This window comes from Lissotriton helveticus, chromosome 10, assembly GCF_964261635.1.
Source record: "Lissotriton helveticus chromosome 10, aLisHel1.1, whole genome shotgun sequence".
NCBI lineage: Eukaryota > Metazoa > Chordata > Amphibia > Caudata > Salamandridae > Lissotriton > Lissotriton helveticus.
In genome coordinates, this window is record NC_136071.1 from 384,749,580 (window position 1) to 384,776,223 (window position 26,644).

General features: G+C 44.7%; 1 protein-coding gene across 3 annotated transcripts in view; it reads right to left on the minus strand.

Annotated features, from left to right (window-relative positions):
* Nucleotides 1-26,644, minus strand: part of ATG9B (autophagy related 9B) — a 282,068-nt gene that overhangs the window by 180,631 nt on the left and 74,793 nt on the right. For all 3 annotated transcript variants that reach the window (XM_078662776.1, XM_078662774.1, XM_078662775.1), the window contains exon 5: nt 19,244-19,411. In XM_078662776.1, the coding sequence (XP_078518902.1) occupies nt 19,244-19,411 (168 nt within the window). The remainder of the gene's footprint in view (nt 1-19,243; nt 19,412-26,644) is intronic.

Below are 26,644 nucleotides of genomic sequence, written 5' to 3' on the forward strand. Positions count from 1 at the left end.
GCTACAGGAATTAAATAAACACAGTGCACCAGAGACACAAGAGAGGACAACAAAATGTAGAGCTGTGAGCACACATAAATACACCATTGCTAACAGAAATGCAGCGATACACACACACACACACACACACACACACACACACCTACCTTAGCACCCTGCCTCTCTGGCACCAAGACAGTAACAACGCAAACCAAAAAAACAGATGCAGAAACCTTGACAGTAATCATTTAAATCAAGAGAAGGCCACGATACAAGAGACACAAATACACATAATGAAAACCAAAATGATACCAGTACAGTCTTTATAGAGTCTGGAGCCCCACAACAAAATACTCACAACACCTCAAAAGAAGGGAGGATCTAGAGGCAGGCATGTGCAAACAGAACCAAACAGGCTCAGAAAGAAATTAAAGCAAAAATACGGCCAATAGACAGCCAAAGAGATCACGCCCAAACAGACTATGATCTTCTGGACATTCAAGACACCCCAGGTCTAACACTGTACATCCCATCACATGTAATCCAACTTGGTAACTCTTATTATGCATATTGCAACCTATTGCATGCATGGCAACTTGGTCTGAAAGTCATATACTATAAATGTGAATCTTTCTTTCTCGACTTTCCAAATTTTTCTCTACTCCACTTCCCATACCAGACTCTCCAGCAGCATATTTTGGGAATGAACACTACCCCAATTGAGTACACCACCTCCTGACCTCTGCCTTTTCATCTCAAGCCATGGCTGGTCTGGACTCTATCCAGGGGGGGAGCTACTTTTGTCATACTGCCCAGCGGAGCACTCTGAGAGACGGCACTTACTGGAGGAGAGCACACTGCCCAGCGGAGCACTCTGAGAGACGTCACTTACTGGAGGAAAGCAGCAGCACGCCGCATTAGGAGCCGGTCACCGCGGACACCAGGCACGCCACCGCCGCCCCGGGACTTCAGGTCCCGGCAGCCTTTGCGGCAGAGGCGCGTTCCCTGACGCGTCAGCAACGCACCAGGAGGGGCTCATAAAATCAGGAAGCCCTCAGCTACGCGGGACGCGAGCGGGACGCCCGGGGCTAAGCCCGGGCAAAGGGCGGGCCCTCTGAGGCACGAGAAGGCCAGGCAAGGCTACCCCCCTGACACCTATCGTGTGGATATCAAGGTACTGTGTCCCTGTTTGATATTTGGCATACTTCACTGTATAGAGGCCATCCTTTGATACCACATTGCTGCCGCATGAACTTCTCACTATATCGTGCTATTGTTATTCATTGATTGCTTTTCTGAGTCTAGTTTTGAAAGCCCTGCAGTGTCACAGCCCAGAGTATGGGGAAGAAATTGGTATCTGCCCCAGTTGAGACTTTGAATACTTTAGATTCGTATCTTGTCCAAGTCGTCAGTAGCATCAATAATAAGCGAAGGCAATCTCTGGGCCTAAGTCAATCACCGGTGTTGCCCGTAGATAGTCCATCAACAAGTGCAGTAAGCACAGCAATGTCCGACTCATCGCTAGTCAATCCTCCGCTTAATTTAGCTGATTCTCATTCTTTAGATAATCATATTGAGGCTACCGATGACCTTGAGCCTTTGATGGGTAGAACTGATCTAATAGACTTATCAGACAATGCCTTTATTGATTCAAACAGCCAGATAGCCCCTTTGGACGAAGACCAACAATCCCCGCAGCCAGAAACACGCGCGGTTAGAGCGTGTAGAAAACTTCCTGCGAAACGAGGGGGGAAACAATTAGGTCGAAAAAAGCCGGCCACCCCTCCTTCCAGACGGGCGGGCAAACATGCTGCTCCTGAGGCAGATACTGAGTCTAAACGTATCATTGATGATGACCTTTTCAACAGGATTCAAGATATGATAGATATCAAAATTAGGACTATAATCAAACCTCTGATTGGGAAAGTGGATAAATTAACTGCTGAAGTGAGGAAGTTGAGTGGGGTGCATAGCGCTTTGGCTAAGGAGGTAGAGAACTTATCTTCCCTTGTCACAGATTTAACAGCTACGGACAAGGAGGATATCCCCACTGAAAGCAACCTACAGCCCATTCAGTTAATCCAACAAGGGCTTGCACCTTCTCCCTCATTGCTATCACTACCTGCCATGGATCAGAATGTTGAAACTGGTGTTTCCCACACCAGTGTAACTGCCGCAACAGTGGTAGCGCACCAAGAGACTGCCTCAGTAGAATTTATTGTGGAAGCCTCACCGGTAGTTTTGGTGTTGGCTAACGTCCCAGTCCTATCACAAGATAAAACAGAGTCCAATCAGGGTCTAAAAGACAAAGCCTTACATTGGCTTTCAAATAATATGCATATGGCTCAAGAAGGGTTCGACAAACTGGCTGGGGACATAGTTTTGACTAGGAGGGTATCTTGGATTGGCAGTAAGCCTAAAAAGTATAAAGGCGATTGTGTTATTTTAAATTTCGCTAATGCCGAAGTCCTCCCAGACATCCTGAATAACGTGTTCCCACCACAACGCCGCAGTGGTTCTATAATTCCACTGACTCTCAAGTTCTTCTATGATGAGATTCAGTCTGCTACTTTACCTAACACCAGCAGGCTTTACAAGCCTATTAATACCAGTAGCTGGGGGAGGGCCACTAGATCGCGACATCCAACTGATTGGTATCAGCCGATAGTATATCGGGATTTAGGAAGATCTAGTCACCCGTATGAGCAAAATAGTCAGTTTGGCCACCCATATGAGTTAAGAACAAACGGGTGGGGGCCAGGTCCCTTGGGATATGACCATAGTGTGCGGGGTTTAAGGCCTACACGTTGGCAGAGATCGGATCCATTTTTGATCCACCCAAATACCCCACACCCTATCTGGAATCCAGCTCAAAACGGACAGTTGCAGCCAGCCAACCCATCTGTGTGGGGTTTTGCCACAGGAAATAGATTTGGCCCCCTATCTGACTTAAACACCTGTGACTGACTTGTAACAGGAGCGGATCAGGAACGTGTGGGGCCCAGCAACCCAAAAACTAGTAGTGGCGGTTTTAGTATTGATGATCACTCTAGTTCTCTATCGTTAAAGGTAGTGGCTGAGCCTCATTTATTTACAAATCCTATCCAGCATTTAATTCTATCTGGGTCTGTGGCCTGCGTGAAACCAGGTGCCATCGGAGAGGACACACAGTGTCGCGGTCAAGGGGAATTTAGAGAGGTACTTCTACCGCAAGATATACCGGAAGGAGACTTAGAGGGTGGAAATGAGCCAAGTGTAATTATTGATTCGTGTAAGATCATAAGCTGGAATGTAGCAGGCCTAAATGCTAAAAGCCAGGACCCTGTCTGGCGGAGCTTCATCTCAAAACATCACATTATTGCTCTGCAAGAAACTTGGGTCACATCCAGCAACATTTGGTGGGATGGGTACACCAGCTTTACAAGACCCGCAGTCCCTAGTAGAATGGGCAGGGCTAAAGGGGGTCTGGCGTTCTTTTTTGCTCTGGACCTAAAAGGAAGCTATAGGCAGATCACCTCTGATTCCGATAATATCTTAATAGTTGAAAGGGTGATTAGTAAAACTAGCAGGACTCTATATGTCAATTTTTATAATTCCGGGAATAGTGACTACGGTGGCCGTAATATTGCCAGTCTGGACAGTATTTTAAACAAAGTCTTACAGAATATCGCATTTGCTTCTGAGTTCATTTTACTAGGTGATTTTAATATTCATTTATGCAATTTAGACTGTAAGGGAATAGAAGCTGATGAAGTGGATGACGCGGTCCCTTTAGGACCTCACTTTGAACATTCTGTAGAGGGGCAAGAGCTCGAAGACCTACTTGCAAACTATAATCTTTTTGAACCTGACTATGGTTTGAGAATGCCAACCTTCATTGGCGGTCACCATGGATCGGTGATAGACTATATTTTTGTCTCACTTGGTATCTTTAATCGGACCACTGCTTACCGCACAGTAGTAACTCATCATAGCGATCACAACCCAGTATTACTGGAGGTGGCCTGGGGAGCCCAGATGGGTGCATCACCATCAATTGTAAAAGCCTCACACCCCCTGAGGACCACCGATCAAGATAGAAGAGTGAAGTGGGCAAAAGTGATTCCGGACAATTTTTACAAAAAATGCTTCCCTAAAATTAAAGATCAGGTTGAGCTTTGTCAGAAGTCGGACGCTCAAGGGAATCAGATCGTAGCAGCTTTTGAGGAGATATGTGTCCAGGTCTCTAATGATCTTTTAGCTAAACCAATTCAGGGATCCCAAGGACACAAGCGATGGTTCGACTCAGCATGCTCGAAGGCCCATAGAGATCTGATGGTGGCTCTAAAAATTGTACCGAGGGCAACAGATGACATCGTGAGGCTAAGGAAAATTTATAAGACAGCCATAAAGAATTGTAAAGAATCCATCAAACGCGAAACATGGGAAAACCTCCTATCAGCGGCAGTGTTGAAGGACAGTAGGAGATTTTGGGAGATTATCAAGCAGCCCCTATTCTCTGAAGATAGTAATGTACCCATGGACTGCGTGATCACTGATGACAAATGGCTGTCTTTTTTCAAAAATGTATATGGGGGCAACGAAGTTGATGAGGGCATTAATAAGGGTTTATTGTCCAATGGGGCCGCACATCCTATCGTCTTTAACCCCCAAGAAGTGGAAAAAGCACTCAAGGCAACTACCAAACACAAGGCACCTGGACCAGATGGAGTCCCGGCTGACTTTTTTACGCACTCGCCTAAACTGTGGTCGAACGTTTTGTGTAATGTGTTTAATGCAGTTAATGACAATTCAGCTCCCGCATCCTGGGCAATATCTACTATCGTCCCCATTTATAAAAACAAAGGTCAGCGGGACGACCCAGCATTTTATAGACCCATTTCACTTTTGGACTCAACCGTAAAAGTTTTGGGTAGAGTCCTTTTACATAGATTAAGGGAGAATGTTGAGGGCTGTGGTGGGCTGTCCGAACTGCAATATGGTTTTAGAGAAAGAAAAGGCACCATTGAGCAATGTATTAATTTGCATTTACTCATTTCTAAGTATACGGTGGCCAAGGAGGGTTCTGTGTTTTTAGCATTTATGGACCTCTCCTCGGCTTTCGACCTCGTTAATAGGTCCAAACTATGGTCGAGCCTACTGGAACTGGGCATTGATGAAGCTTTGGTCATGTTTATGGCCACTCTGCATCAGGAGCTTTTTGCAGCTGTTCGAGTGTCTAACAACGGCAGGTGTACCCCTCTATTTAAATCCTTAAAAGGGGTACGGCAAGGTTGCATTTTGGCCCCCACGCTTTTCACCATCTATATTAACGGCCTGGGGGCATACCTGCGAGGTAGGGGCACGGATGTTCCGCGTGCAGGAGATGTCCAAATTCCGGCACTCCTGTACGCGGATGATGCCGTGTTGATTGCCCGCACTGGTATTGGTCTTCAGGTTCTCCTGAACGCCTTTGGTTCCTTCATGGAGAAATTGGACCTTAAGGTTAATGTGTCCAAATCACACACGATGGTCATGGGCCGTGATCGTGCCAAAAAAAGCCATAAATCATTCTTTTGCAGCGGGGTTCCAGTCTCCAAGGTCACCACATTTCCCTACTTGGGCGTTCTGTTCGACCATAAAGGGACGTGGGGCCCACAGATAAGTGCAAAACGATTGGCGGTTACTAGATCCGCCTCAGCGCTCTTAGGTTTTGCGGGCAAGTTGGGAGCCAGGCCCATGGAAGCAATGTTAAAAATTTATAAGTGTAAACCTGTGGCCATCGCTTTATATGCATCTCCCCTGTGGGGATATGTAAATCTTGACCCCATCCAGAGAGCAGAAAACAGATTTATTAGATCTCTCTTATCTGTCCCCCAGTCAACCCCAACCTATTCCATTCATAAGGAGGTGGGCTTACCGTATTTGTCAGACTTATTGAGTTTAGCGCCCTTGATCCTGTGGTTGAAAATGTGGTTAAATGAAGATCTCCCATTGAATCACAGGATCTTGAAGGACGTCCAATCATTGGACAAATATAGCAAAATCCCATGGCTGGACTATCTGATTAAATCATTTACGGATTTGGGTCGTCCAGAACTTTTCTTTTGCCCAGAAAAAATCAGGGCTCAAGATATAGGCCACATAAAAAAGTTATTCTATGAAAGGAAGGATGCGTGCCGTGAGGCAGTTGAACTGCAGAAACCAGCAGTCAGGGCTCATTACCTTTTGGTAAGCGTACCCCATCTTGCACCTTATCTCAGCTTCGTCACAATCCCTTATCACAGGTTTTTATTAATTAAATTTAGGTTTAACCTTTTACATTTTCACCTTGGTTCTTTTAACTGTTGGCAGAAGCCGGAACAAGCCGCCCCTTGCAGCTGTGACAATTTTTCTGTGCAGGACACAATGCACTTTGTCATGTTTTGCAGTCTGTTTCACGAGCAGAGAAAAAAATATTTGCTCCCCATTTTGAAAGAAGCAGGGTTCACATAGGTGCGCCCTGCGCTGCTCTACTTACAGCTTTTGACAAATCCCCGCACTACCTTTAGTATTGCAAAATTTTTTGTGGCAGCCGCAAGGGTAAAAGCTGCTGGCCAAACTCTGTCTTAAAACATGTTCCTTTTATGGGATAAGATGCATCTTTTTATATATAACGTACCTTTTTAAATCTTGTATATAGTATTTATAATGTGCTTCTAGTTTGATGCTTTTTAGGTAATTGGAAGGTCAAGTATGCTTTCCATGTTATGTTTTATGTTTGTCTTGTTTTATTGTTTTTCCTGTTTCTTTGTATGACTTGGAATAAGTCGAATAAAGATATTCTGACTGACTGACTATCCAGGTATTCACTGACGGTCTCTAGGTGTCTGTGACACTGCTATGCTCCTCTGCTGGCTTAATACGACTTGCACATCACAGTCATCGTCTTATGTCTGCTTTTTTTATAAACTTCAGCCCTAGGACCTCTTCAAGTGCACATTTGGCCGATTTACTTATCAGGATTACCTAGAATATCGTGGGGCTCAACGGTCATTACTATCCACCTGATTACCTCACCTTCCTCACTATACTGTACCAGTTAACGTCCTACTTGCAATCTAAAAATTGTTGAAAATACAATTTTACTCCTAGATACAATCAAATGGAATGTCATACTTGTTCTTTATTGTCAACTGACGTATAAAAGATCCCTCTGTACTCCCATCTCCCATGTTCCTCTAATAAGTGCTTGTAGTGCATCTCCCAATTTAGTTTGGTCTACCACCCTCCTATGTTATGACTTACTGCAACATGAGTTGCTGGGTCCTTTTCCTTGCTTGACACCCCACCACATACCAACACCTTAATGGATGTAATTTGCTGCTAGACCCAAAACAACAAACAGTGACGGAGGCCTAGGTCACACCTGAAATATGTTTGCTTGCTGAGGACTCTTACCGGATAGCATTCGCCCGTTTCCGGACTCTGCCCTACAGATCCTATACAATTTTCCTCCCTCACACTTTCAAATTCATTCTCTCACCCCTCTCCATTACGTTATCCACCTTACTTTCAAGGTCCCTACATCTGAACACCTGTAAGAACCACATATCATTAGAAAACTTACCTCCTATCTCCTACTTGGGCCCGCTGACCATAGTGCCTTGGATCTTAGGGCGCAGTCTGCCCGGCGAGGCTTTGCATGGTCTGGCGTTGGTTCAGAGCTGTTAGCTCTGCGGCGAGGCCTTGTGAGGCTTCACGTTGCTTCTCATCAGATTTGCCAGGCACTCTGTTATAGAACCCACATCTGAGGTCCAGAACTTGGAGGGGGTACCTCAGGCAAGGGTAGGACTCCCAGAAGGCCGAGTCCTGCAGTGCTGGAAGAACTGCAGGAAGTTTGTTGTGTCCCAGAGACTTCAGAAACGGGAGTCAAGCTAACAAGCCCTTGGAGACAACTTTGGCAAGAAGGCAGAGTCAGGAATGCAGAGTCTGAGAGTAACATACATGAGACCTTCTAGAAAAGCCCTCTAATTGAGTCCTTTAAGCAGCACAATAGTTCTTCTGACAGAGATTTGGTGGAGGTCCAGAAGTGTCTGATTTGGGTGGTTCAGAGGCCCAGTACTTATACCAAAATGTGTCTGATGTGGGGATAACTTCTAAGAGTGGTTTTGTACTGCACGAGTCCCCCTTTCAAGTCGGTCCTGTCTGCTAGGTTATCTATCGGAATCACCACCCATTTGTAGGGGGTCAGGTCATTACTCCTTGATGTCCCGGTGTGAGCCTCCTTTCCTCCCGTCTGCCCAGGCCAGCCATCGGAATGCAGAAGGGTTTTCAGCAACACCTGACCTACCTGGGTTTATGGCTGTCAGGGAGGGATGCACAAATGGGATCTGTCACTTCGTCCAGATGGGTATTGGAAACAGTCTAGAGGTTACATAGAGCAAAGTTAAGAGCAGAAAAATGCCTTCTGTCTGAAAGTGGCATTTCTGCCCTAGAAGTCTTAAATCCAACCTTACCAGAAAAACCCATTTATCACTACTATGTTACCCATACCATGCAGGGACAAAAGAATGTTTGAGAACTTTGCTTGTTAAGGATCAGTTATATGAACACCACACTAGGCCACACATTTGCCCTAGTGTCTGGCATAAATGGATATTGTGGAAAGACGCCTGACAGCAAGGATGACATCCTTGCTGACTCAGATGACAGATCAAATTAAGTCTATCGTTGCCGCTCACAATCCATGCATGTAGTTGTAGACTGCAAAGATTCGGATGGATCACCCTACCCTGTTGCTGCGACAGAAGGCCCTCACAAAGTGGTAGCCTGATCAGAGGACAGATGCTCGTGTCCAGACTTTCTGGGTGCTACACTCTCTTGGCCCAGTCCAGAGCCACTAGGATGATTTGGGCCCTGATCTTTTTCAGAACTTGAGGCAGGAGATGGAAGAAGCAGGTGTCCTGTGTTCCATTCCAGCCAGAATGCATCACCTAACAAGAGTCCTTGGTGAAACTCCAATGGGCAAAATGTTGGACATTACATTCATTTGAAGGTGGCTAAAGGATCTATACAGGGTCCTCCTTACTGTTGCCCTGCAGCACCTCATGATGTACAAACCACTAGTGATCTGTCAGAAGCAGCCTGCAATGATCCTACACTCTGGCATTCAGGGACCCTGCTAGCTAGTTCGTGATAAGGGAAATGCCCTGGTTCTCCAACCAACCAGAAGAGGTGCAGAGCCTACAGGCACAGGATCCAGGGCCCATACAGCCCTGCTTATTGAGAAGTTAGGCTTAACATGAGCCGTCCAATCCCCAACTCCCCCCCCCCCCCTCCGATGACCTACCTAACTCAGCAGGACTCATGCGTCACCATGGTCCGCTTCGAGTAGGGAAGGGAGATTGGCTTGCTACTATACCATTTGCACTCGAGCCACCACCACAGCAGATTGTGAGCCACCTACTTCCAGATCTGGATGACATCTGTCAGACTGACTCGATGCGGAGTCAACAAGAATTCCATTGCAGAGCCCACATGTGCCACTTAGCATAGGTGACAAGGAGAAAGGAGGCGGTTAAGAGGACAAGACATCTCTGAGCTGCTCTCACCGAAATCCAGGACAAAGCCAGAAACATCAGGATCATATCCTGAATGCCCAGGACTCAATGAGGTTGAGGGAAGACCCTGGACTGCACGGTGTCCAGGACAGCTCCAATGAATAGAAGCCTCTGCAAAGGAGTTGGATGTCACTTTAGTTTGTTGACAGTGAACCCCCACGATTTCAGGAGGTTTGTTATCGTCTGAAGGAAGTCTACAACTGAATGTGGACAGCCCGCTTTCAATAGCAAGTCAGAGGTAGGAGCAAACTGGTATCCCTGAGCCCTGAATAGGCAGCAACCACCGCCATCACTTTCGTGAACCGAAAGAAGCACTGGCGATGCCAAGAGGGAATGTGGCATAAAAAATGCTCTCGACCTATCTTGCATTGCAAGTAACGTTTGTGGAACTGTAGGGTGGGTCCCTACCAGACAGAATCTTGGCCAGTGTGAGTATTCTGAATATTTCCTTCAGCAGAAAGCGATTTAGAGGCTGAGGGTCTGAAATAGTTCTGAGAACCCAGACCTTTTTTGGCACAAGATAACAGAGGGAGTAACCGCCCTCTCCTCTTTGAAAGTGCGGTACACTCTCACTAGCACCCTGGAGAATAAGACTTGCATGTATTGGAGCAGAATGAACAGGTGCTCTTCTGATATTAGCTCATATGAAAGGGAAATATTTGTGATGACGAAAAAGAAAAGGCAGGGCATGGCCATTTCTTATGATTTGTAAGACGCATCTGTGGACTCAATGGATCACCACCCTAGGAGGAAATGATGGGTCCTTCCTCCAACTGCATTGGCAAGATCGTGCAGGGCATGTGTATAATGACTCAGTAAGCCAATAAAACCCAGTACACTGACCACAATGCCAGAATGGATGAGGAAAACATGTGCTTGGCAAAAGCCTCAATCCTCATGGATTTCTTATCCTGAGGAGTTGGAAGGCATGGAAAGAAAGAACTGACATCAAGGGTGCAGGGTTGGCACTTATATGTGAATCCCCTCCATCATTTCTGAGGCTGTACAGAGCCAATGTGGAGCAGCACAACGTGACCTACCGGTAAGCAGGAGCACTTATAAGAAAAGCTTCTTCCAGGGATGATGATGATCTGGGCGAGCTGGATGATGAGGCGCGGCAGGGGGCACAACTGGCAGTGCGCACCCTGGCTAGCCACTCCAATCTCAGAGGAATAGAGTATAACAACATGTACAGGACATACTATAGACCCTATTTGGTGTGAAAGATGGAGGAGCCAGGCACCCAGCCTGCACCCGATGTGAAATATCACTAGCCACATTTTACTATTTGATCTAGGAGTGCATATATAATCCACATATGATCTGATCATGGCTTGGTGTAACTATCTGTGGCTTGCGTCGCCCTTTATTATACATATACATTATGTATGTAATTACAGAAAATGAGATGTCACTGTTGAGCTGGTCCTTTAGTTTCAGTTTCATTTGATCTAAGATATTGTGGTATTTTGCAATTAAAGCTTATAAAAAGTGAAAATAGGTTTCTGCATAAAGTCTGGCACCTGAGAAGTATTCTAAGGTGAGGAATCAAAGATTAGAAGTATTCATCACAAAACCTAGACTACAATTCGCATTTATTACATTAATTCGAATTGTGTTTCAGCTCTAGTAAGACAAACAGTTCTACTAGACCGTGTAGTGCTGGAAATACAGAGAGTGCTTAGAAGAATTTTATATACATATTAGAAGCTATGTGGTGGTGTCAGAAAGCTAAAAATCACCAAGGCCCTTCTTCTCTCTTAGATATTAATTCTCTTTCAGTGTATACCATACCCACCTTGTCACCAGACAGAGTGATGCTATCCAGTGACTCTTGTTTCTGTCTTGGATTCAGTTCTTCCTTTCCCAGGTTTTTAATCTTTCTCCTGCGCACTCAGACATGGATAAAGGTAGAAAAACTGTATTTCCACAACTTTTATTCGATTATAAAAATTTACATAATCATAAAAAGTACATTTGAGAAAAATTTTTGCACACAGATAACAATTTTAAAATAAAATGAAATTCTGTAAATATGAGATCATTGCAAAAGAGATACTTTGGGGTTATAAAATCATCTTTACAGTTCTTTGGCAAGACATGTTCATTTAGCTAACAATATTTCGACGAACTCTTACAGTTGCTTTAAGAAAAGACGCTATGAATTTGGCTTCATGTGGAGATTTTGGTGATTGTAAGTAGAAGAGAGCTGGATAAGATTGTCTAAGTCCGCTGTCCCGGAGGATCGGAATGATCCATCTTTTCCTTGCGAGATTATAGTACTTGCAAAAAAGGACAACGTGAATCGTGGACTGTGTAGAGACTCCATCACAGGGGCATTTCATCATATTAGAGGACCAGTTCTGTATTTCCGGGAATGTAACCAAACGGAAAAAAACATCAAAACGCAGCCTGGTAATTAAAAACTTTTCATAGTTTGATAAAAAGAATGTCAGATAAGGCTGGATTACTTTTCCTATCTGTAATGAACAGATTTTCTCGTTTTTTGGTTTAATGATCTCGGCCTGGTTTCGAAGATCTCTCAGATGGGCTAACGCCATCTGCTTTAGTTGTTTTCTTGAGATGTCTTCGACTGAAGGGGGATCAAGGAAGTATTGTTCACGGTCCAGATCTTTAAAGAAGTTGTATATGAATTTCAGCCACGGGATTTTTCGCCAATTTGTTAGTTTCAGACAATCAAGGATTAGGGAGCGGGTTAAATGGCTTTCAGGGTTACACCAAACTCGGTGCCACAATAAAATGGGCTGACATCGGATGGTATCGATGATGTACTCGATCCCAAGCTCCCTGTGTGAGGCCAATATCGGGGAGCTTTGGGGAAGACCCAAAATGTACTTGATGAACACATTTTCCGTGATCTGGAGCTGGTCAATACGGCTGTAACCCCAGATTTCCGCTCCATAGGTAGCCACACTGTGGCATTTAGCGTAGTATATGGATAGCAGGTCAGACGGGGCAGGTTTGCCAAGTTTCCTCGAAAAAGATTTTAAAGCTGAGGTAGCTCGGCGAAAATGTAGATTCCTCGCCTCCACTGCCTTATTCCAATTCATCTTGTCATCTACTAAAATGCCCAGGTATGGGTACACTGAAGTTTTGTCTAGTCTATGGTTGCTGATGGAAATGGTTTTAGAAACTTTCATCCTGGGGCCAATATTCATTGTGAACGTCTTTTTGGTGTTAACTTTAAGGCCAAGTGAGTCCATGAAAGATACATACTTATCAAGCTGAAGCTGGAGTTCGTTCAAAGTCCGTGCTATGATGACTGAATCGTCAGCATATAAGAGGGTAGGAATCGGGCGATGGTTTATCTGTGGTAGGTCCTGGCTCCCTCCCAACATCACCTGTTCGAGCCCGTTTGTGTAAAGGTTGAACAGGAAGGGAGCCAGTACACAGCCCTGCCTTACTCCTCTAGTTATCTGAAAAGAGCGCGAAAGTTCTCCACTGGTGCCAAATCGCACTCGACCTTCTGCATTTGTATACAGTTCTTTTAAAAACGTTAGTATTGGGGGGTCCACACCAAGGTCCGCTAAGATTTCCCAAAGCTTCGCGTGCTGAACACAGTCGAATGCCGCGCTTAAATCTACGTATACAAGGAAGATGTTTCCACCCTTGGCACGGACATATTTGTCAGTCAGGAGTACAAGATTGAGGGCCTGCTCCACAGTCCCAAGCCCCTTCTGGAACCCATATTGCAAGTCAGTTATGATTTTGTTCGCCCGGGCCCAAGATTGTAATCGGTCCAGGAGTAAGCGACCCGCAATTTTCCCCATGGAGTCCAGGAGGGAGATGGGTCTGTAACAAGATGGATCGTTACGGTCACCTTTCTTAAAAATGGGTAACAGTGTTGAGGTAGACCATGAGGGGAAGAGGCCCGTAGATGCTACTGCTGACATAACCCGCGTGATTATTTTAGACCAGTAGTCTACGTCATATAGAAACAAATCCATTGGGACTCCGTCCGGGCCAGGGGCCTTTCCACTTTTGGAGGCCTTGATTGCTTTTATGACTTCGTTGAGAGAAAAGTGAATATTAATAGGGTAAATAGTGATTTTCGCCGGATCAGCTTCTTGACCTTGATTGTTTGGTATGACAGTTTTTGGCGTTCCAAATATTTTTGAAAAATGGGCGACCCAATCCTCTTCTGAGATCGCTACATCGAGGTGATTTGGGTCATTACTGTTGGCCAAGAAGGGTGATCTAACAGTCTGCCAGAATACGGTGCTGTTTTTGCTTAGAGCACTTTCACGTAGGCGCAGCCATAGATCGTGTTTGATCTGCTTCTTACGATCCTGGCGGACGGTGTTGTAGTGTTTCCTCAGTTGGGAGACTTCCTGTGGATCCCTTGGTTGTTTGCGAAGGGCTTCTTTAAGGGCGGTGAGAGCTTTTCGGCAAGAGATGTCAAACCATCTCTCCGAGGGGAGCTTGGGCTTGTTGTTTGGCTTGACGAATAGGTTGTCTCTAACCACTTGCTGTATGTTTTGAAAGGAATCAATGAGTGACTCTGGTGAGGTCTCAGAAGACATACATTTTTGAAGCCAAGGTTGGGCGCTTACAAGGATTCTCTGCGTTGTCTCTACTGGATCAATTTTAGCCCATTTGATTGAATACCCATTCTGTTTGTGCATGGAAATCAGGTGTTGGTCAAGGGTGCCGGACTTAGTAGGGTGCAGGCCGGTTTGTTTCATGATAATTGACACAGAAAGTGGGTAATGATCGCTTATTGGGTTAAGTCCGATCTCGTATTTCATTATTTCCCCTTTATAGCAATTCGAGGCCATTATGTAGTCAATGGTTGTGGAGCAGCCTCGCCCATGGAAGGTGGGTAGAAAGTCCTGCTGTGGGACAACTAATTCGTTCACGAAATCCATGTCTAGCGAGAAAAGCAGTTCATTTAGCTTATTGCCGCATGGTGTATGCACAAAGTGGGGTATCGAGTTCCCTGAGTCATCTAGTAGCCCGCATGTCCCATTTTTGTGCTTGGGGCACAGCGCAAGATTGAAGTCACCCCCCCAGATCAAATAGATTGGAATTTTACTATTCTCATTTTGAATACTTGTTAGGTATGCGCCTATTTCCTCTAGGTGTAGGCAACACTCCAGGGTGCCTGAGTTATTATAATAGTTAATAATTATGTGACTTCTTTCCTTGGTTGATATTAACTGGATAATTTGGTAAGTGGGTGACTCCTTTAGTAGCTTGACTCTGACGGGGAGAATGTTGGCAATGTAGGTCGTAAGCCCCCCCTTTGGCCTACCCATGTTTCCTGGTACTGCTGTAGTGAAAAGAGTTTTATATCCCGCCAGATGTAATGGGGCGGTGCACCAGGTTTCTTGCAAGCACAGTATTTGGTGAGGCTTCACTGTGTCTAGCCATGGGGAAGATGTTAGTTTTGACGTCAGGCCGGCAATGTTCCAAAAAATGATGGAAACGGTCAAGTTTTCAGAGTCCGTCGTGGGACAAGATAATTCTGCCCGGTGGACATTGGCCTCAGATGTTAATGGTTGTCGTAGACTGGCCTGCGGGGATCTGACTGGAGCGCTGATAGGAGCAGTTGATCGATAGCACTGACCGTGGGGATTTATTGCTTCTGATGACGGAATAAAAGGAGAAAGTGTTTTTGTAGCATTAAATGGGGAATGTGACATTTCTCGATGTGTCTCTTTGCGATTATCAGTGGGGGACTCTGGAAGTAATGAGTTTTGTGTGGAATTGACTGGTTGTGTTATTGTGTCAGGTCTTATATCTCTCGAGCTACTCTCTGGTGGTCAATCGACCATCTCCAGACAGTCGAATCGATTTTGCATTGGAATTCCCTGCCAGCTCTCATAGGTTGGGCAGGGTCTTTCGTGCCAGTAGTGTCTTGGTCGTTCTCTCGGACGTTCCCTCGGGCCGCTCCAGGCTGAGCGATCTCGTGAATACTCCACGTAGTTCCATGGTATTTGGTTCCATGGTTCTGTAGGGAATTGATGCCAAGACCATGGTGGAGTGTTGCGGTTCTGTCTCACTGGAGGGTAGAAATAGGAGAGATGCCGAGCATCAATCCCCCCTTTCTTTTCCAGTGAGGGCCACGCGCAGATGTAGTCCACCACAGTGGGATCTTTACATGTTACTACAATACAGTCTCCTCGTAATGATTTAGTTGTTTTACCTACCCAGGCTACCCTACGGACTGTATTGATACCCCCCGATAGATGGGACTCAAGGGGTCTATTGACACTTAGCCACTGCATGACCTTGTTTTTAAGCGACCATGCAGTTTCCGGGGTGTCGTCAGTTAGTTCTGGGACACCTGTGAGAACTATCGTGTAGGGGGTAGCCTCCGGCGGCAAGTGAACCGGACGGCCAGTTGATGGCGTTTTTTGTTTGTCGGTGTTTTTAGAAGGAGGTTGAGAGGTCATGGGTTTCACGACGGTGGGTGCTGGATTTTTTTCCGGGTGGACTCTGGAAGTATCATTAGTTGGAGATAAACCTGGAGTATTGTTAGTAGACATTGGAGTATTGTCCCGCTGCTGCCTGGAGACAGCCGGGGTTTTATTCGACTGGATTTGGGGCACTTTGGTTGGAGGGTTCTGGTTTGGGACATTTTGCGTGCAGTTTTTTTGAGCTACGGATACTGGATTAGTGCGTGCATCAACTTTTTGGGGTTTTACTTGAGGTCGTTGTTTTGACGGCTGTGGTGGATTTCGTTGGCCCCTTGTTTCGATGCGCGTACTAGTATCGAGGAGAGTAGCAGAGATTATGTTAAGCTGAGCTTCTAAGTTTCTGATGGTAAGTTGAATGGGTTTTAGATGTTGGAACAAAAGATCTTTAATGGTAGTGAGAACCTGCGATGTAATTTTACAGGTTTTGCAAAGGTGGTCGCTAGGCTCATTTAGTGTTGTCTGATGCGATATGGATACTATGGGGAGTAAAGTAGTTTGTGAAGTTGTGTTAGTCAGTTGAATTATGTCATGGTCAACGGGCTGGGCCGTGATTATTTCCCCAGCTGGCGGGATAAATCGTTTAGGGATTGCTCCTTCCCTTATGCCTTGCTGGGACGGGTTAACGGTCGTCAGCGATTCATCCTGTGTGTGACAAATCGCCAAATCAGGGGTTACTTCCAGATCCTCTGAGTTAAAAGATGGATCTGACTCAGACTGGGTTACAGAGAGATTTACTGTAGATGGCACAGTAATTGTGTCTGACGTTAGTAGAGACAGTGGGAGAGAACAGTTATGAGTGGTAAGGTGAATGGGAGAGGTGGCATTTGCAATAGGACCTAGTGAGGAGCGTTTAGCGTTCGCAATCATGAGGTCTAGAGACACTCTCTTTTCCATTAGTGCAATGCTCTGGTTTATTTTTTCGTGAGCCCGCGAGATAAAAAGGTCAATTGGACCCGTTATTTGGGCTACCTCTTGTGCGTGCTTAGATTTGGCCTTGGTATTGCTCCTAGTTTTAGCTGGCATGCTGGCAACTTACTTTAGTACCGTAGATGGAAGAGGGATGGCCCGGTCCGGTCCCTATCGGGCACTAACGGGCAACAACGGGCCCGCCCTTTGGCCCGGGCTTCGCCCCGGGCTCCGACCCGCGCGCGTCCCGCGATGCGCGTGGTGGGTAAAAGTTATGTAGTTCCGGGTGAAGGGAGGGCGTGGCACTGGGAGGGGGCGCGGCACTCACGGGAAGAGGACCAGCTGCAGGTGGTGAATGCTGGTCCTCGCAGTCCCGGGGCCGGCGCCTCTCCCTCCTCTGCGGCCACAGCAGCAAAGTAGTCCTTGGTGATTTGGTGAGCTGCAACAGCGCTGGGTACAGGCTACTCCAGTAGCGCGGTCAGGGGGAAAAACACTTCTCAGGGTTTGCGAGCGGCGCCCGCGAAGCGGGAGCCGCGAGTAGTTGAGCACTTTCTTGCAGGGCGTGGCACTGGGAGGGGGCGCGGCACTCACGGGAAGAGGACCAGCTGCAGGTGGTGAATGCTGGTCCTCGCAGTCCCGGGGCCGGCGCCTCTCCCTCCTCTGCGGCCACAGCAGCAAAGTAGTCCTTGGTGATTTGGTGAGCTGCAACAGCGCTGGGTACAGGCTACTCCAGTAGCGCGGTCAGGGGGAAAAACACTTCTCAGGGTTTGCGAGCGGCGGAGAAAAACTGTAGAGAGTTTGCCAAGATGTAACTAGGAACCATATTCCAATGTGCAGAGTGCCAGTTCTCAGAAGAGGGAGGTGGAAGGTCGGTGAGAAATCTGCAGTTAGATAAACGTATCCACCAGAAAGAGTGCTACTGAAGGTAACTTGTTATTCTGATGAATATTTCTAACCACAGACTCCTCATCTGTACAATTAATATGAAAGCATAGCGGCAGAAGGCATAGGATCTGAGAGGTGGTGTCAAACAAAGCCTTACAAGACCAAAGGGGCAAGAAAGGCACTCCCTTTGCCAACACAATTTCGGTGGCTTTAGCACTGGAGGAATAGGGCCATAGCCATTCAGGGAGGTTCCCTCTTGACCAATGCGTTGCACATATTTTTGCAGAGGATTATTCTCTTAGACAGAGTCCGCTTCTGTATTGCCTTTCCTTCATTAGCATCAGCAAAACCCATGAAGAGTTGCTCACCCACATGGTGTCCCTTTGGTATAATTGATGTAGAAAATAAAGGTTCTCCTGGGGTCACACTGTTGAGGCCTCTCCTCTTTCAAAGTATGTGCCAGAGAGAAGAAAGTCAGTAGGGTGATCAGGTGTCCAACATGAGTCGTCAGCCCTAGTTTGTCTGTTAGTACCCGCTTAGGTTTTCCTGAATTGTGGGAAACCCCTGAGAACTTTTGCCGCGGGATATCTAAGAATGAACTCATCTCTCAGATACGTTTGCTAAACTACCAAACATTAATGAGCTCTGCATCACTGGGCAGGTTGACATCTGAGTTCCTTCTAGTTAAACCAGAATCTAAAGTCGAGGAATTCATGGATTTAATTGAACCCCCAGTTGCTCGAAAGCTATATTTACAGTTAAGGCATGGCACTCTTCCCATTAGGTCCTTTACATCTAAATGGTCAAAATCTAACAGTGAAGTTTGCCCTGCATGTAGCTATAAAACTGAGAATGTAACCCACGTATTATTTTTCTGCCCTGCCTATTCTGCAATTCGAAAAATCTGGTTGACACCTATTTGCAAGAACTTGGGACTTTTGCATTTCACACAGGCCTGTAGGATATTGACTCATGATACTCATCCTCCCATTGTGTTTGCGGTCTCTCGTTATTTATTCAACATGTGGCGTAGGAGACAAACCTTTTTAACTTAATTGTTGTATAGATCGTTTTTAATGTCTTGTATTGCGATAACTTCTAGTTTAATTCCTTCTTAAACATTGTATGATTATTTATTGTTTTAATGTTTGTGCTGATGTATTTTATATGCACTTTTTATGGTCTTTCGACCGAAATAAAAGTTATCAAGCAAGCAAGCTTAATCATATCAGACCTAACCACTTCAGTTCTGAGCTAATAGATTTAAACTGCTTCAGTCCTGAACAATATAGGCATAAAACAACAAATACCATATAGAAATTGTCTACACTTTGTTCTAAATTAACTAAGAGTATAGAGTAGGCCATCCCTGAAAGAACACCACCGGTTTCCTTGAAGCGGAAAGTATTTTACACACAGAGCACAACTATAATCACACACCGACATTACCTCTTGGCACACTGCGGGGATGGGAGGATGGCATCTGTCAGCGTCACCTTGTTCCGTTCAGGGGATGTGGCAGATTGAGTGTGGTTCACAGGTCTGTTGGCAAAGAGCACGTCATACTCCACACAGCAGAAAAGGAAGGTGGTGAAGGTCACAACAAAGACAAACTGTCTGCAAAGGACAAACAAACAATCCTAAACAAAGAGCTGTGATCGCCTGTAGATAACAACCTCAGAGACATCCTTTCCTTAAAATCAGAGAGTAGTGACCAACAATAGAAGACTCGCTAGGACTCAAGCTTCCCCCAAAACAGAGTAGAGACTATCAATAGGTGAACACAACGAAAATATCCCCCAAAATGACGGTTAAAAATAAAATAACAAAAGAAGAATGGCTCATAAACAACCTTCAACCAAAATATGAAGCAGTGAATATGGGATGCCTTCTTCAATCAAAAGCAGAATCTAACTAAAACAATTACGCGGTTAAGCATCTGGAGATATTCTAAAAGTAAGAAACAACGTTTGCAGGAGTGACCCACCCAAAACACAAAGAGAAATAATAAGCAAAGGGGGAATAATTATCTCCCTCGCAGACAAGGAGCTGCATCACTGAAAGTAAGGATCCTCTAACTGCGCGTGCGCACACACACACACGCGTAAATAGAATATGTAATGTGTTTACAGCTATCTAAATCATTACCATTTACAAGAAGTTGAGCATTGTCAGAAACATTTGCACTATATATTTGAACAACAGGCCTACAGAGGACTAAAAGATCCTCCAGCATGGGTGCCCCCATACGGAGGGTTGCGGCAACTTGTACAACATGCGTCAACTATCATGAACTTGCCATTGCAAAACGTTCTGGGAAATGAAGAGGATCAAACACATGTTGTTTGGTCCATATTGGAAACAGAATTTAATGGGCTAGCACCATCTTTGCATATTCAGTATTGGTAACATGCGGGCATTTGACAACCATGAGAAAGCTTACCATTTACTCTTTACATTGAATAGTAATCGCAGATCTTCTTTATAAGACATGTCACATATTCAAATAGCTAAGAGACAGCTTTTGACTTTTTCTGCTAGCCATTACTAGGTATTGTATTTAGCAGTCCTCTCTTAAGTAGGGCATCCCCATTAAAGAATTGCTCTCAAAAAGATCATCACCAAAGTACATTATTTTAACACCTGGGGCTGCTGTAACAGCAATACTGTCTACTATAATTCATAAAAATAAATAAAATAAGTAGATCATGCCACTTTTATTAACTGGCTGCCTAGTTAATACCGAACTTCTTCATACATTTAAATAAAACAAAGAACCTTTTCAACATTTCACATTATTACACCATTTAAATCCTCTATTTCCATTGATGTTTCCTCGTGCTTAATATAATGTTTCTATTAAAGTGTTCAAAAGGAATGATAAGGTGATGATGATGTGACCAGTGGCTGAAGCTGCCGCCTTTGAAATCTGGGGACTTAGGTCTGAATCATGGCCTCAGCACTCGACCCATATTTGTGGTTCTGGGCAAATCAATTAATCTTCCTGTGCCTAAATATGTGAGAAGTACAATCCTCACTTGATGTACATGATCTACCATCGTTTCCCAACCCCCTATCAAATGAACAGCGCTCTGTTACTTCAAAGCTAGATTCACGCTATATAAATAGCGATACATCCATATTTGTAAACAGACAAAAATAATCTGGGGGTATCCTCAAAGGTGGTTTGGGAGCTCAGGGGAATCCTAAACGTATGTGTACGTTCCAAGACTATTATTATTAATTAGCTGCGGAGAGGAGAGCGGTTTGGTGGATAGAGATTAATCAGAACAGTTGCTCTCATTGGTATCACTTCACAAGATATACATTCAAGAGGCAGAATGACCTCATGCAATCAATGCTTTGATTTGACTTTTTCTTCAACCCTCCACATTAGGACCAGGCAAACACTTCTAAGTTTTGCATATATTAAAAATATATTTTACCATTATCAATTCCAAACAGACTCAAAGTAAACACAATTAATCTAAAACAAGGATAGTCAATGAAGACAGTGCAAATCAGTGCATATTGTCGCCAGAGTGAAGGAATCACGACCAAACAGAACTTTATAGCAGATGCCAAGTACAAAAATACTTGCGTTATTCATAACAACCATCAAAGGTAAATTCAAGTTAGTCCATTAGCTATAGTTGGTTGCCATGTTATTTGCTTCTTTGTTATTAGTATAAACAACGTTTCACCATGTATCCAGGACACACGGGTTACATTAGGACATAAGTAATGGGGGATATCTGACATTCCTAATTATGTCGGTATCATCCCCAGAGAAAGCACCCATATGTTAGTGCCAAAGGGAAATGTAATATTCACTCAGGGGTTGTAATACCCCTGAGTGAAAATTGAGAGGTGTTGCTGCAAGCAGCATAGGGTACTGCACGCATGTGGTTCTACTGTGTAGACAAACCTCCCCTCGTGCGATCAGACAGCCTGGTAGCATGGTATTAAGAACCGTTGCTTTCTCCAACCTTACCTCATGTCGCGAGGCAGAGCACTAGTATGAACCATCACTGTAACTCATCTGTTAGTCTATTCTTCCTAACGGATATATTTGTAAAAAAAAAAACGTAATCACTTCATTGCAGATAGTTTAACAAAGGATATCTGAGAAGTGCACTTAATATAGTATGCAAACACACACCATTTACAATGGAAAATTGTAAGCCAGGCTTGAACGAGCAACAGAGGTAGTGGAATTCAAAATTATTCTGGTACGTAAACTGCTGAAACGAAGGTCTGAACGTAATATGCAGAATCTCTTCCATTTGAAAAGCAAACTATGTATAGCACATTAAAAATGTGCGTACCGTTAAGAGGCAGTCTCACATCTTGATACTTTAGACATTCAGGACCAGGGGTCCTGAAAGGCTGCGATGCAGCTTTCTATCCTGGTTGGAAAGCTAAGTCTGCAAAGGAATCTCTTGAGCTGCTTCTCTGACTAGAGACACATATCCAGAAAATGCCACTGGCATGATCACGTTGAAACAAGCTTTGGAAAAGCCAATAGGTGTGGCCTATGACAATTTTTATTGTCTTTGTCAATGTTGTGTGACATGTCTAAAAAATATTGACAAACCCAACAGATTTTGTAGAGGCGAAACCTATTGGCTTTGCCAATGCTTTTTGTATTTTGCAGTTTTACGTAAAGCAAGTTCCACTGAATGTATTGGAGCGACCTACGTGAGCATCCGATACAGTACATACGGATGGAATTAATTTATTTTTAAAGGCACAGGGAGATTAAGTGCTTTGCCCAAAATCACAGATTATTGAGGAGAGACAGAGACTCGAAACCGGTTCCTCAATTTCAAAGTGGCAGCACTGACCGTAACACCAAAACCTCTCTCCTCCTGCGCCTAGTGTGATCTGGAGTTAAACTGCACTTTTTTCAGAGATTTGGTTGTGTTTACACTCGCCCAAAGGAAAAGCGAGGACTGCACGTTTTTTTGCAGTTCTTTATATTGCTTAAAAAAACCAGACTAACGGAAAATGTAATCTTAATTCGTACCTTGCATGAATAAACACAAACACAGTATGTAGCTGTAAAGTGAAGGAAAACAACAAAGTGGCAATCAAGCGAACAAATGAAAAGTAAGGGCGGCCTGCAAGCTCCTTTTAAGGTGTATATTGATTACATAAAATTTCAAAAGCACACCGCAAGCGCTGTGCCGGTGAATCCTGAAAATATCTAACCAGTTAAGCAAAAGGACACCCACTTGGAATTGGACTTTGAACACTTTGAGGAATAGTTATTGGTTTGGGGTAGGGCAGATAGGCTGGTAAATTTACACACCTGTTAAGTACAAATACCCAGAATGAGTAATTTAGCTGGTGTGGGAAATAGCTCCTACTCCAAGTTCCTAACCTTAGAATGATGCATAACATAAGCATTGGGTATTTATTTACCTGAACTCGCCATGGTATGCCTTTTTACCGAGCATTTCCCCGCCCCCAATATTTTTTTTTTAAGTGCTACTAGGTTAAAAATCTTTAGGGAAATAGCGCTAAACTTTGATCCCTGCACAAATTTGTGTCTGAACATAGATCTGAAATTACCTCTGTACTCTAAATCAGGGCCCACGCTTTTGCAAATAAGACTAACCATAGGGTCCCATCCCAATCAATAATTTGAGTACTTCACCTTTGATTACTGATTCATATTTTTGGGGGGCTTAAATACTGGGCATTCTCTCTCCTGAATCAGGTGTGTTGGCAAGGATGTTTCTGGCATGGTGCAGCTTTGCTCAAGCAGTAGTGTGTATATGGGCAGGTTCAAATCCTAGATTGCCATAGCAATGCGGACACTAAAGCCACACATCTGCATGATGTTCCAGTCTCCCCACAGTACAGAATACAGAAGTTTGAAAAAAGAACAGCGGAGTCTAGATTCCAATAGGTCCCTGTCATGTGTGCCAGGTATTCCGTTCCAATATGACTCTGAATATTTTTCCTAAGTCTTCTTGCCTAAACCTCTCTCAGGGATATCACGATGGGGCGGGAGTGCATCCACTCTATTAATGTTACATACAGTCCAGAAGAAAGTGGTCATTCAATACGTCTGAAAGTGCCATCCTGTCTTTTTTGCAAGCAATTTCCTGGGGAGGCCTGTATGATCTATGACTGGGTCCAACATGATCTTCCAGTCTCCCCCAAGTAGAATTTTAGTGCTTCCCGATGTTGAAGCACGAAGTGCACACTGGGTCACTAGAACCAAGCTATACCTGGCTGACGAGCCCTAACTAGGGTGAAAATGGTACTGGGTTGCTTATGTTCTAGTTCAGAGATGACGTGGCCTGGCAGTTCGGGCTGGACAGTTCTCACTGCAGTAGGGTCAAGAATGATCTGCGTATGGCTGGGTCTCAACTGAGGTGGCATGGTGTGCAAAAAACAATGGACTGGGATGCACCCATTGGTAATTATCAGTGCCTGAGATTAATTCAAGCATTCTACCCATCACTTTTTTTGTATACTTTAATATTTTGCCTTAAGTGGGACAGGGATGCCCAGACGTGGGCCCAATGCATATTGTTTAACTGGAACCAAGCTATACCTAGCTGATAACATCCAACTAGGGTATAATCAATCCTGAGTTGCTTGTGCTCCGGTTCAGGTAAGGCCTGGCAGATTGGCTTGTGCTCCGGTTCAGGTAAGGCCTGGCAGATTGGGCTGTTCCTATTGGAGCAGGGTCAAGACCGATTTGCAAATTGCTGGGTCCAAACTGAGGTGGCATGTTTTCCAAAGAAAGAAATGCACTTTTTTGTATACTTTAGTATTATCTTTATGACGTCATCATTACGGGCCAAGCCCAATTAAAAATTGCAGCCAGGAACTGCTAGAGGAAGTAGCCCTCATCCTCTTCTGCCAGGCAGGATGTCTTGTCTCTGGGCAGGTCCCAGGTGCCATACCCGCCAGTTGCTGTTCACCCCAATTTTCCCAGGGAAGCTAGTAAGTGCATTCGCCAGATGGGAAGGCGGCTTGATGGGAGGCGGTATGCATCCGGCCTGCTGCCAATGTCTGGGTTTCCGCCAGCACTGCGTGTGGTAAAGCCCCTGGGTGTCGGAGTTTGATTGGCCCTGGGTCTCCGGTTTGCTGCAGAGGTATTTAGCAACATTGAATGGAGAGCTGTAGCGTTGAGGGTCGGCAGAACAAGGAGTGACTCAGTGTATGCTGGTATATGGGCCCTTAGTGGTCATTTTGTGGTTGGGATCAGCGGAGCCTTTCTAACAAGCAGACCACAGCTGATTGGTCTCCCAATGAGTTAGTACTTAATGGATACCCAATTCAGTTTCTCTAGATCCAATGAGAAAAGATAAGCCAGGAATGCTAGCTAATTAGTGCATCCTGTAGTAGAGAGACATATCCAGTAGCAGTAAGCCTCCTGAGGCTGTCTCTGCTTGTAATTTGGTTATTGCGAGGCAAGGCTTTTGGGCATCCCAAACACAGTCTGTTATTTTGTTCAGTTCAAGAATCATGTTTGGAGAGACTTTTTGAAATCCTACCTAGTAAATAATTGAAGTAGGGTGCAGTCACCATGTTTACGGTTTGTATTCTGCCCCATACTGATAACCCTAGGTGAGACCATCTAGCAAAGTCTATCAGTGGTCTTGCCAGCAAGAAGTCCATATGTTTCTTGCCTGTGTTAAGCAAGTGGTTACCAATCAGGAACCACAAGTATTTAATAGTGGTAGTGGAGCATTGGTATTGTGAGAACAATACTAATACGGGACAGTGGACTGATTAAGATGTAGGGCCTCACTTTTGCCCCAGTTTATCTTGTAAATTGAGAAAATCCCAAACGCAGTGATCAGAGCTAGGAGGACAGAAAATTAGGTTTCTATGTTCATCAGCAGCATTAGTATGCTGTCAGCATACAGATGCATTTTTATTTCCCCAGCTGCTGAGAGGATTCCTGTGATAAGACTGACCATTTTGTGGCTGGGATCAGCTGAGCCTGTTCAGCAAGCTACCGTACTCGTTCTAGGCATGACTCTGTCGCCCTCCCAAAGTTTATCAATTACACTTCTTGGGAATTTTTGTTTCGCTTCCCCAGAATAATTTTTTTTGCAAATATGCATGCCTCCTCAAGTTCTATAATTATCTAGTTACATAGGTGCTAAAAGTGAAGATAACTTGAATGAGAGAGCAAGGATTTTCGTGTTTTGTGATGAGATTAAAGGATGTTGGGCCAAACCCTCAGTCCCACAAGCCCATGGTTGTAGCACTGAACAGTCACATCTATAGCGGTGTTGAAGGTGTGGTCTTATGTCATCACACTCTCATATCCAATAGTTCCTATGACCCTGTAAAAGAAAGAATCGAAACTGGGTAAATCCAATATTGCTGAGCCATTCCGAAGATAAAGCAGCAAAAGTTGAACAGGTACCTTGGCATTTATATTAACCCCAGACACCATCCAGGGAGAGGGGTCATTGGGTTTGGAATAAGAGGAAAGGTATAGGTACACCAACATGGCAAGAAGCCCATAGCCAGTGAAGTACTGAGTCAGGGGCTTTGGGGGCACCTACACTATGTTGCTACTAAATTTGTACATACCTTGATTTCTATCCGTAGTGTCGTCACATCCCCAAAGGGAACACTGATGACTGCCAACATTTATGAAAAATGGTCTCCATAAAGCAATGACCAATTATGGATTAGAACATGGGTACTCGCAAACATTTCCTCGGGGGCCGCAAGGTACTACATGTGGCATACTTGAGCATCACACTTATTCCAGCAAGGCAAGGGTCGTGGTGATGAAAGGTGGGCGTAGGGGGACACGAAGCAGATGCATGGAGTTGACAAGAAACTTATCCTTCACATGACTTC